The 12,412-nt window shown below is 39.6% G+C and overlaps 1 protein-coding gene across 3 annotated transcripts in view; it reads left to right on the top strand.

Moving 5' to 3' along the window:
- The window catches only part of osbpl3b (oxysterol binding protein-like 3b), a 33,016-nt gene that overhangs the window by 16,104 nt on the left and 4,500 nt on the right, over positions 1-12,412 (top strand). For 2 of the 3 annotated variants that reach the window (XM_065958337.1, XM_065958336.1), the window contains exons 4-21: positions 257-310; positions 962-1,075; positions 1,318-1,482; positions 1,691-1,814; positions 2,898-3,001; positions 3,334-3,426; positions 3,519-3,678; positions 4,234-4,364; positions 5,533-5,634; positions 6,813-6,950; positions 8,291-8,384; positions 8,489-8,712; positions 10,653-10,790; positions 10,913-10,976; positions 11,083-11,161; positions 11,257-11,401; positions 11,906-12,050; positions 12,132-12,258. In XM_065958337.1, coding sequence (XP_065814409.1) covers positions 257-310; positions 962-1,075; positions 1,318-1,482; positions 1,691-1,814; positions 2,898-3,001; positions 3,334-3,426; positions 3,519-3,678; positions 4,234-4,364; positions 5,533-5,634; positions 6,813-6,950; positions 8,291-8,384; positions 8,489-8,712; positions 10,653-10,790; positions 10,913-10,976; positions 11,083-11,161; positions 11,257-11,401; positions 11,906-12,050; positions 12,132-12,258 — 2,201 coding nt within the window. The remainder of the gene's footprint in view (positions 1-256; positions 311-961; positions 1,076-1,317; positions 1,483-1,690; positions 1,815-2,897; positions 3,002-3,333; positions 3,427-3,518; positions 3,679-4,233; positions 4,365-5,532; positions 5,635-6,812; positions 6,951-8,290; positions 8,385-8,488; positions 8,713-10,652; positions 10,791-10,912; positions 10,977-11,082; positions 11,162-11,256; positions 11,402-11,905; positions 12,051-12,131; positions 12,259-12,412) is intronic. The other variant, XM_020637432.3, reaches the window with a different exon arrangement.

Raw genomic sequence — 12,412 nt, 5'->3', positions numbered from 1 at the left:
ATGTACAGTAAGAGCAGCCAGAATCACATTTACAAAGAGAGTGCAGGAGAAGCATTGCAACGGGGTGATTGTAATAATGGAAGATACAATGCAAGGATGACAAACATCTGAGTGCATCAGACATTAACAACATACATTATCAAGATGCATGTCGTGATCACTGAGTCATACCAGTGACTTTAAAGTTGTTGTGAGGGATGTTGCATATCATTCCAGCTGTATCTCATTCCTTTATTGTCCTCCCTTATGCCTGCAGAGATACTTTTTCCTGGACAAGGGCATCCTGAAATATGGAAAGTGCAGTACCGATGTGAGTACAAAAGCCTGCGGGCTGTATACTGTGTGGTCTTTTCAGTTACAGAGGATTACAAAAAAAAAAGACTCTGTGTTCTGGCTGTACTGCTCCTGTGTTTCCCAGAATATCTATCTGTGTCTGTAGTAACAAAAAGCCCTAAATCCCTCACAATCTCATTATCACTGATAGGCGTCACAAAGTGCATTTTACCTGCCAATCTCACATAATTCAACATCAGCCATTCAAAGGCCCAAACACTAGTTGGCCAGGCCATGAGCTTCATACACATCGCAATATGTTGAACCTTTCTTTCGTGTCAATTTCGGCGCCCCCTGTGGACAAAGCACTTTCTGCTAATTTGTCAGGAATAATGTGATATGAATAACATACTGTATTTGTAACTCACTTTTCATCAGAAGCAGATCTCAGAGTGCTTCAGACTTTTTTTGCTTCAGAAAAAAACATGATCATAGATATATCAGATCAAATATAATATTGTACCACAGTCTTTTTTCATTTAGTAGTTCCATAGAGGCATCAGTATTCATTTCAGTCCGTTTCAATACCAGATAAAAACTCCTCACTGGAGCTTTAAGACAGAATCTTGTTACATTGTTATTGTCATCAGTCGGATATTATCATAATGTTGTGTGTTGACTTTTGCAGATTGAGAAAGGGAAACTGCATGGCTGCATTGACGTAGGTCTCTCAGTCATGGCAATCAAGAAGAAATCCAAATGTATCGATCTTGATGCAGAGGAAAACATCTATCACCTGAAGGTAGACTGCAGTGCCAATGGCTGTCATTAATTTTTCATATTTTTAACACAGATTGAAGTAAAAATGTATAATTAAGGCTATTCCCTTTTGATTCCTGTGATGCTAACATTAAATTGACTTTAAAATGACCTTATGTGCTGTTTATGTGAATAAGGGGGGGTTGCAGTAGCTGCGTGTTTTTCCACCTTCACGCCTCCTTCTTGTCCTTGTGTTGGTTACTGACTGTGGTATCTGCTCTGCAGATTAAGTCACCGGAGCTGTTTGATGAATGGGTGTCAAAGCTACGTCACCATCGTCTCTATCGGCAAAATGAGATTGCCATGTACTCTAACGAGAAGTCCTTCTACTATCCCCACTACCCCTCCCCCATCTCACCAGGCATGCCTGAGAGTGCCTCTGTCAGAAAGGTATACCTGTGCCACACACCGCATACTGTTAATGAAAACTATGCAGTGTTGACATTGCTTTCTCTCTTGATGCTTTCTGCTGTTTTTTGTTCATGAATGTCAATTATTTCATTCACACTATCTACTAAGGTCAAAGCCCCCTGACAGAAGAATATTTTAGAGGAAGCAAATTATTATTGTACTGACTTGGGTCTGTTTGCTTTCGCAGTGCATATCTGTACGAAGGCAGTCCACTGTGCCTTCAGCAGGAGCCGTCGCTTTAAGCTGCAGCAGCCAGGCCAAGGTCACAGCATGGCTGCAGTCGTCTAATGACATGGACAAGTGCTCAAAAGGTGAGATGACAGAGTTGTCACTTCAGATTTTCTGGAGTTTCTAACACGCATTAATCACTGATGTCCTTCTAATTTCTATGGCTTGTTCTCCGACTGTGTGACTTCCCTTATGTTTTTTGGTTTCGTAGCAGGATGATAAAGTGTTAAGATTTGGGGCGCTGGTGGCGCAGTGGCTAGTGCACGCGCTTCATGTATGGAGGCTGTGGTCCTCCAAGCGGGCAGCCCAGGTTCAAGTCCAGCCTGTGGCTCCTTTCCTGCATGTCATTCCCCACTCTCTCTCTCCCTGATTTCCAGCTCTATCCACTGTCCTATATCTCCATTAAAGGCACAGAAAGCCTATGAAGAACTTTCAGTTGATGTTGAGAGAACTTGTATCAATATACTTGTTTTGTCCTGTACATGAAGGCGTTTTGTAAAAAAAAATCTCACCATGCTTTCTCTTTAGAATCAAATGACTCACTCATTGTGAATATTCACTGTGAAAAAACGTTTAAGGGTTGGTTCTGCAGTGTGTTGTTAATCGCCCTGTCTGACATCTTCCCTGCGGCAATGGTTTCTGGCATGAGAAACGAACACTATAGAAATCATTAATCATGTAGCTGAAGGTATTGTTTGCTTTTGAAGCTCATAAAGAGGCCTTATAATACATTTCAGTCAAATTCATAACCAGCTAAAAACTCATCACAGGACCTTCAAGTTATAATATCTATCTTTTGCTATTTGAAAAGTGAGACATTTTGAATTCAAGTTGGATGTGAACCATATTAAAAATGACAAAATGTGTAAATAAATGGTGGCTTCCTGTCAGTCGAGGATCGTTCAGTGATTTGCCTACAAATTACATTTACATCACAAATGACAGTAAAAGACAGACATGAGCTCTAGCCTTCTTTCTTTTTAATGTTCATGACATGCCTCAGAAGAGTTCTATAAACCCATAAAGGTTTGAGGTTGATGGCTCTATTATTCATATTGGCCAAACTAGCAAATGCTAATTTTTGTGGACAGCCCCTTTTCATCTCATCTTTTTATCTGTTACAATTTCATAACATCCTAATCAATGTGGATCTTTACACTGCAAAGATTTGTCGGTCTGTGAGGCCCATCTGCTGGAGCTCAACCACCTGCTTCAAAGTATGGAGATCCTTCACCGCACCTATTCTGCTCCATCAATCCAAGCGCTGCAGGTCAACACTTTACTTCTAAAATCCATAACCTTAGCATTAAAAGCATGTTTGTTTAATAATTTGAGGTAAATATTAAGTTTGAGACACTTGCTAGTGCATAAACTTTCTATTTATATAAATATAAATAATTAGTAGATAAAAACACAAGTCGACAGAATTTTATGCATACAAGAGCTTTTCTTGTTTCGTCTTTTTTAATTTCTCTCCATGGACTTCTTTTGTTGACCTCCAGTCAGTTGCTACTTTAAATAGACTCCTAGTTCTGAAAGTATGTTCTATAAAAAGCTTTTCCAAAAATAAAACTACGCTCTACCATTCATTATGATCACTAGGCATCAACATATGACAGCCCAAAGAAGGAAAAGAGACTTCCAAAGAAATGGCTCACTAAAAACTACAACAAAGACGTCAAAACAACTCTGCAGGTAATCACATGAAAATGAAGGCTGATCAGGCTTGATCTTTTTTTTTTTTGTTAATGTCCCTCCAAGCTGTACTCATCTTTACTTTACTGCAGGTACCCAGCTGCATCTCCTCTGGCTCTATTCGCCTTCATGCCTCTAACCCAAACCTCTCCAGCGCCGCGATGGTCAATGACAAGGTCGACACTGAATCCCTGGATTCCACTTTTGATGTTGCCAAGCTGCAGGAGGACTTCTGCCGTGTTGCCACTAATTGTGGGTAAAATGTTTTGAGCTTGCAACCAATACTGTGTTCAGGATGTCTTGCCAATTCCATACAAGATTTTCTTACCAACTGGAAGAGTTCTTTTTTGAAACCTCAGTTGTTTAGTTTTAGGAAATTGGTGTGTCTGCTGTTTAATTTGCATGTACGATAGTATTGACATGGTGTTTTGTTTACAGAAATTAAAGTGAGCCGATGCAGCTGCTCATTACTGATAAAGTCAGTTTTCATTTATTAGGATTCAGAGGAAGCCTTTAGCAGTTCCTCTGGCTTTTACTGAGTGCATTGTTTACAATTACTTGCCCACAAAGCTAGGACAGTTGATTCCTGATTAGTTTTTGCCACTCATCAAGATTTATATTGAAGCTCCACATGGCATAATGAGAATGATTGCAGTACAGAATAATAATAAGTTTATAATAAAAACGTTATGTATATAGCACTTTTAATACCAGAGGTTAACAAAGTGCTTTGACATACCAGCAGAGGCATACACACAAGAATGTGATTGTGTGACTCCTCCACTTCTGTTTCTCTTGTTTCTGCAGTGCATGCGACCATGACATCTGCTCTGAGTTCACTAACATCTGAGAGAGAGAGACTAAAACAATGTCTGGACCATGAAACATGTCCCCCTACCTCCCCGCAGGTTGTTGGTTTGAAGAACGCACTGTCATCAGTAAGTGAAGCACACACACACACACACACACACACACACATACGTATAAGCTGTTTTCACACATTCAATCATGAACATTTTCTGGAGAATTTCAGGACTGGCTGCCCCTGAAATCTTCCTGAGTTGATTATTGACACATGTCGCTCACAGCATGAACTGCTCCCTGTCTGAAGGGAGAGTGGGGGACGTTCTCAAGAGACATGACATTAAAAAGATCCTGCGGAAATCCAAGATGGTGGACAAAGTGACAGGGTCAGACACTGTAATGATAGTGTTTTACTTTAAATCAATGCTACGTGTAAAAGGACGTATTCAGAGTTTAAACCAACAAGTGGAAAAGAATATAATGGCGATAAGAAAAAGTATGAAGCGGCATCGTTAAATGCATGAAGAGCGCTTCGACCACGTGATATAAACGTCATCATTAACTTGTGGGGAATTTTCCTGAATATTTTCTGCTGCATTCACGCATCAGCTCACCCCAACGTCATGCTAAAACATGACTCGGGAGTTATCAGGAAGAATAAAGATGTGGCTGTTTTGCAATCAGACATGCAGCTCACGGCAGGAAAGTTTCAGGCGTTTGGTGCATGTCTAAAAACACCAGCACACGAGCACACACACACACACACACACACCAAAACATTATCATTCATTCAATAAGCACACTGCTCTCAGATGTCGTGTCCTCCCACACCACTCGTCAGGTGTGACACATCAACGAGCCTTTAAGAGGGTTTACTGGCTGCTTGTGTCTGCCCACCTGAACAAAAGCACGTTCATCGGTCGTGTTTCCAGTGGCTGCTGCCTCCCACTCAGATGGCGTTTCTCATTTCTGTTTTCTGGTTACACACAGTCATTGTTTAACTGACTTCTTTTACCACTTTACTCCTGTGCTCTTCACGGCAACACATTTTTTAGAATTTAAGAATAACCTGATTGGTGTTAGCCTGCCTTCCTGATTACTCAGCTTCTACCTCACATGGAGTCTGAAATGTGGTGACTGTTGTAGTTTGGACTCTTGTTGCTTTCTGTCAGATGTCTGCAGTGGCAACACATGGCTCCATTTTCTTTAAAGGCAAAGAGGTTAAAAGTATGGAAGATTTAACCCAAGCGTATTTGGTTGGGTTTGTGGTATAAACAGTGTGTAAACTGGTTACTTTTCCAGGCTTTAGCCCAGAACTCTGAGCTGAGAGAGCGCCTGGGCAAGATTCACGCTGAGTCCAACATCGTAGAACCCACACTAATAAATCTCACTGCCCCTTTGCAGGTGGGTTGCAGGACTGCAGTCACTATGCTACCTTTCCCCACACCATCATAATAGTTAAAATTGTCTGTCTTTATTTTCATCCCACCTGAGCTACAATTTGCCACAGAATGAATGAGCTGTCCTTCCTTTCTCATCCAGATAAGAAATGTTGCTTTCCTCCTCTTATTTGACTCACTTTGATTTATAATGACCAAAGAAAGAGTCAATAAATCTACTTAACTATACACCTCTCAGTGAACACTTTCCCCCTGGTTTCTGTCTTTGCTCAGTGCTTCCTTGCTCCCTCTCAGTTATTTGCTGTGCCTCACTATCACACAGCTCAAGAAGAGGACTTCTAACCACCTGACAAATTATTGTCTCATGAGGAAGCTCTTTGCTCACTTAATCGGATTTACTGACCAGAGAGTGTGAGCTGATCTGCTCAATTTTCCTCTTGGAAACTTGGTGAACGCACAGTGCAGAGATAATGCTACACCACTGAGATTATCTCGGGGCTAATTAATAAGTGGTTTTAGCACAGGGTAGAGGGACATGCTCACTTGCATGTGTGGTTCTAATACCTCATCAGTGTGATTCATTTCATCTTTTGTGTTCTTTTTCTGAAGGACTTTTTTGAATGCTTTGATTTCATTTTGAATGTGCACCTTGTTTTATGTTAACAACAACAACATATCTGGCGGAGTTTGTGCACATTTGTTGCATGCTTGCACTTCTGACTTACTCTTCATAAATCATGCAGTCACTTATTGATATACAGTCTAGATCTAAGTTTGATGTATACATATTCTTCTAAATTGATTGTGAAATTGGACTGTACCTGTAACAAAACCCTTTCTTATTTCAATTTAGATTTTAGAAGTTCAGCATACTGCCGGTTTATGGCAAACTCTACACACATGTTGCCACATCTTAAAGAGAACAAGTGTGAATGTTTCCACTCAGTTGTCTATATTTTTAAACTCAACTCAAAGTGAAATAAATGAACAGTGAAGTTCTGAATGTTTTATAGATGACTGTATTTCAATATATTGAATGTCCAGTTTTGTGTGTTGTGATGGTCTCATTATCCCACAATCATATTGTACTCCGAATTGCCCTGTAATTTCCACCCAGCCTAGCTGTCACAGTGTTGCCCTTCTCTTGTCCTTAATTATAGATGTGGGCTCTGTGTCTCTTAGAAACAAGCCTCCGTGGACGAATCCCATCCCCTCGTACACCAAGTGTCCAATGAGAGCAGAGCTTCAATCACAGAGTCTTTGTCTGAGTTCTTTGATGCACACGAGGTTCTGTTGTCTGCTAGTTCTTCTGAAAATGAGGTAAGTGTGACAGGTAAACTGTCAATAGCAGAGATTTTACTGATGTTACTGTTAACCATAGACTGAATATAAATCGACAATGTGTCTCCATCTCTGTTGTACCAAATTGAAGTCAAAATCTCCTGCAAAGGGCGCTGACATATTGCGCCAGTGACACCATTTGGTGCCAAGCCGAGCAAAATGGATCTGGCTGGTGGAGCCACAGAAATGACTCCACACCTACTCCCCTAACTGAATCAGACATTTAACTTAACACATAAAGCGATTATTGTGTTGATTTAAAGCAGATACTCAAGTTCATGGGAAGTTCAAAGACTGGAAAGTATGTTTTGGTTATATTTTCTCTTGTTGTTCCTTCTTTACTCTGCTTCTCTAGTGAAACAGTCAGTCATGACATAACAGCTGCTCCTTTCACATCAAATAACTAATTAAAACTAAACTACTCAGATAAATAAACACTAGGACATAAATCATCATGATAAGAACTAACTATGATGACAGAAACCATGTTTTGGAAAGTTTGCTTCATGTTCTGTATTTTAACAGTGAGGAGGAGGGGGTTTGTAACTTATACTGCATGCAGTCAGCAGGGGGAGCTCAAAATATTTTGGCTTCACTCTTCAGGGGCTCTTGTGCTGTCCATTCTTTATACAGTCTGTGCTGTTAACTTGGAATCATTTTGTAGCTTAAACTTACACTTAAAGTTTGGATTCATTTTGCGTTTTGCAGAAGAGAAGAAATTCAGGTTTTTCAGTAGAGCTTCAACTCAGTTTACTAGTATAAAAAATCCAGACAGTTTTGTCTGAAAATAAGTACTACTTAAGATACAACACCTCACATATCCTCCATTCTCAGTCTATGGATTGTGTTTACCTTTGAAGCATAGTAACAATTCAGTGCCATTCTTTTTCCAAGAAGATCTGCCTTTTAACTCAGCAGCAAGTTAAAGTCTTAATGTTACATTTTGTAATAGATTGGTCGTAACATCAGTCTGCAACATGCCTGATCAGATAGCAGCTGGAGTGAAAGCAATGTAAAAATGAGAGATAATTACTTTCTTATAAATACAGCAAGTAGAAGTGCAAATTGGCCACCAAGGCCCCACTGGGCAAATTATTTCTAGCCCATTAGATCTTCTGCTGATGTGATATTGAAAGAGACCTGACCAATCCCCTCCTGCAGGAGGTATTAAAGGGTTATCGTATTAAAGGGTATTAAAGGGTATTAAAGGGTTATCTTTGAATTTCCCTCGGGATCATTAAAGTAGTATTGTATCTATCTATCTATCTATCTATCTGTCGTTTAGCTAAAGTTTGGATGTTTGTTTGTTTGTTTTTTAGGCATCAGAAGATGACTCAAATATAAGTGACATTAGTGACAATATTTCCATTGACAACTTCAGCAACGAGACAGAAAGTGAGAGACCAAACTCAGGTAAGCTTTGGAGATATGGGCATTTTCACACTAGCTCACCAGTATCACAGTCACAGTTGTTCAGTTGTTTGAACTGTCTTACCTCTTGTAACATTTTCTTGCAGGCCTTTGTCAGCGTAGATCCTGTCTGCCCTCACCTTGCCCCAACAATAGCACCATCAGCCTGTGGAACATCCTGAGGAACAATATAGGCAAAGACCTTTCTAAGGTGGCCATGCCCGTCCAACTTAATGAGCCGCTCAACACCCTGCAGAGACTGTGTGAGGAGCTGGAGTACAGTGAACTTCTCGACAGGGCTGCCAACACACACGACCCCTTTGAACGTATGGTAGGATTGCAAATTTACTGTTTAACATGTGATATGTAGATGTTAAATGAGAAATAATAGTGTTAGGGGTTCACATAGCAAAGGGGAGAATGTTTTACATGGTTTCCTCAATTTCTTTAATGACACTCTAACTCTAACTTAAACAGAGTTACTGTTTAAGTTAAGTATGAATCTGGAGTCAGGAGCGTAACTTAGCTTAGCTTAGTTTAGTTTAGCAATACAACTTGAAACAGGGCAGCATGACTACTTCTAATGTTAACAATACTTCTGCTGGCCACTTTAAAATTACTAATTGGCATGTTTGTTCATGTTAGTTTACATCCGAAACAAGCAGATTTTTAAATCAATTTAAAGAGCCAGGCTAACTGGTAATCTGTTGCTCCAGCTCTTAGACTGTAAATTAGAATGGACAGAGCAACACATTGGTTATGGCTTTCACCATCTTGTTCTTTGTAGCAAGAAGTGATCATATTGGGACAAGTGGGTGGAGCTGCATTGGAGTTAGGGATTGTCAAATGCCAAGTTATCAAACTCATGCCAAAGGTTTAGAAGGCTAAAAAGTTAATGACTTACTTAGTGCTTTTGTGATTATGGGGGTAGTGAATATGAATAAAAACAACACTTAAATTTCACTCTCCAAAAAAGCTGAAGAACAGACTTATTGGATGGGATTGGAAAAAGAGAGCCATATTACTTACTACAATATTTGCATAGATAGATAGAGAAGATAGATAGATAGATAGATAGATAGATACTTTATTGATCCCGAGGGAAATTCAAATGAAACATTCAACTGAAACATTCCCAGACGACACAAACACCACAGACACATCCAAGATAGTAGTTCATTGGCTGGAATTAGCTGAGGGGACAACTAGCAGTCCCTCAAAGCTACCAATCCCCCACGTATCTATAACTTTAAGTATGACAAATAGATATCATTAAAGTGTTAAAGATTCATGTCGGTTGTCATGCGTGATAATATTGTGACCAATGCGTCAACATCATTGAACCAATCTGTCTGCTGTAACATTTTACATTTAAATATTGCATATATGGGGATTAACTCTATTTTTCTATTTTTGCCTCCTCGTTTACTTAATTTTTCTTTAACTCTGGAGGTTGCTGCTCGTTGAACTTCTAGCATAAAGACATGGAAGTCCTGACATGAAAGCAAATAAGGATATTTAAAAACACTTTTTTAATAGTGTATAATAAGCCCTAAAAGGTTAATTGATTAAATAAAATAATGTTTTACAAGCTTTATTTGACAACCATTGCAGGCTAATGCACTTCTAAGTGGCCATAGAGCAGGGAATCTATCAGCCTGCTGGCAGAGGTTTGGCATTGTGAGCCCTGAGGTAAACCCTTACCTCCGTCTCTAGGTTTCCATCAGGCAGATTGCATTACACCGTCTCTTCCAGTGCTTTGCTTGTGCTGAATTTGCATTGACTTACTTTGGATTGAAGGGTGCTTAAGTTTGTACACTTTTGGGGTCAAGGTGCATAGATGTAGCCTATATCCTGTTGCGTTGCCAAGTTATGAAAAATGTGCATTTAACACAAACTGTATTTATGTAAAAGTAAAGTGAAATAAGAGTGAGCTACTATCTGTGGCCTCCCATTATGAGTTGGAATTATTTCAGTGCTCTCTTAAGAGTATTGCAACAATTTGGTAGTTTCCTGGCACATTACAGTGAATTGGAGAGAAAAGTAGAACAACTGAGAATCAGAATAAGATTTGACACACATTAAGATCCAATGATACAGGGTAGCTTAACCTACTGATGCAGCTTAGGAAGTTCACTGCTCTGTTGTTAATCCTTTCTGGTTGTCATATGGATAGTTTTATGCCTGAATCAACTTAGTGAAGATGAGCCATTATTTCTTTATAAAATAAATTAAAAAGCACCAACAATTGTTTTGTTTTCTCTTTTTTAGGTATACATAGCTACATTTGTAGTATCAGGCTATGCATCCAGCTACTACAGGACTGGGGGGAAACCTTTCAACCCCATTCTGGGAGAAACATATGAATGTGACCGGCCTGATAAAGGCTTTCGATTTGTTGCAGAGCAGGTATGCACACATTTCTGCGCTATCAACAACTCAACGATCACATCATTCTCATAATAAATAATATATTTTTTTTTGTAATCAAATCTTCTAACGTGGCTGTTTTCTCCTATTATCATTATAAGGTCAGCCATCATCCACCAATCTCAGCCTGCCACGCAGAGTCTAAAAACTTCATCTATTGGCAAGGTAGTGTAATACAGAAATAAGCCATTCAGCTTTTACGATAGTGGCTGGTTGTCCAGATTGAATCTCCAGAATATGTACAATTTGTGTTTTCTGATTGATCTCAAAGACGTGAGGTGCAAGAACAAATTCTGGGGAAAGTCAATGGAGATTGTTCCTGTTGGTACCATTCATGTAGCTCTACCAGGGTGAGTCTGTTTGGCCTCATTTACTCTGACACACATATGCATAAGATGTTCAAACACATACCCTTAAGATGGATATCTTTTCTTTCTTTTTCTAGAACTGGAGACCACTACGAGTGGAACAAGGTGACGTCCTGCATCCACAACATTCTTAGTGGACAACGCTGGATTGAGCACTATGGAGAGATCTCCATCAGAAACTCTGCCAGTGACATTTGTCAATGCAAGATCACGTTTGTTAAGGTGAGCCCAACATGTTAAAATACCTTTAATGGGACAGATTCGGTTTAGTAGCTATATATGCCGGGCTGTAATGGCCTCTATTATTACTTCATTATAACCATTATAATCATTCATTTAGGATACAGGAGAGCAGATCAAACTTTCTTTAGTTTGACTTGTAATATTACAGGTCGTACTGCAGATGAATCTTCTTTAATTTCTCTGTCAGTCCATTTCTCTTGGGGGGGTCAATTGCAGTAGTGTGTGCTCATTTCAACAACCCCCTGAAGCTGTGCAGGATGGCAAGTCCAAACATGTCAGAAGCCATTATACATCCTTCCCTCTCATTCAACACAGCCCAGCAATCCACACGGTAGTTTATGCAACAGCAACATCTGCTGGTCTTTAGAGAACACTACAATAACCTCTGCTTTATTCAGTTACCATGTAATGATTGAACGCTGTGCTCCTATTGTTTAATACTGTTAGTGTGTATTATATAATCAAACTACCTTCTTTTTACAGGCCAAGTACTGGAATTCAAGTGTGAATGAGATTGAAGGAACTATCACAGATAATAAAGGGAAGGTCACCCGAAGGCTCTTTGGAAAGTGGCATGAATCAGTTTTCTGTGGAGACCCGCCTTCAGCCACATGCGTCTGGAGAGCAAGTATGACAAATGTCTTTCAAAAAGAGTGCAGAGAAAGGGATTTAAAAAAACACAAAGTGAATGTTATTTTATGTTTTTTAGATGCAATGCCAGTAGACCACGAGCAGTACTTTGGTTTCACCAAGTTTGCTATCGAATTGAATGAGCTCGACCCATCCCTTAAACAGCTGCTACCGCCCACAGACACCAGACTACGAGTGGACCAACGGTAAGAGAAAAAACACACAAAATGCCAATGCGATTAAAGTCCTGTAGTTGTGAATATTTTATGTATTTAACACGTTTTTTTTTTTCAGTCAAAGATTTAAGTGAGGAACGTTTAACGTTGGTTAAGAAACAGACTGAAATGAATAGTGATGCCT

The sequence above is a fragment of the Labrus bergylta genome, chromosome 8, assembly GCF_963930695.1.
Source record: "Labrus bergylta chromosome 8, fLabBer1.1, whole genome shotgun sequence".
In the NCBI taxonomy this organism is placed as follows: Eukaryota; Metazoa; Chordata; class Actinopteri; order Labriformes; family Labridae; genus Labrus; species Labrus bergylta.
The sequence above is the reverse complement of the archived record's forward strand: the minus strand, read 5'-3'. Positions and strand labels throughout refer to the sequence as shown.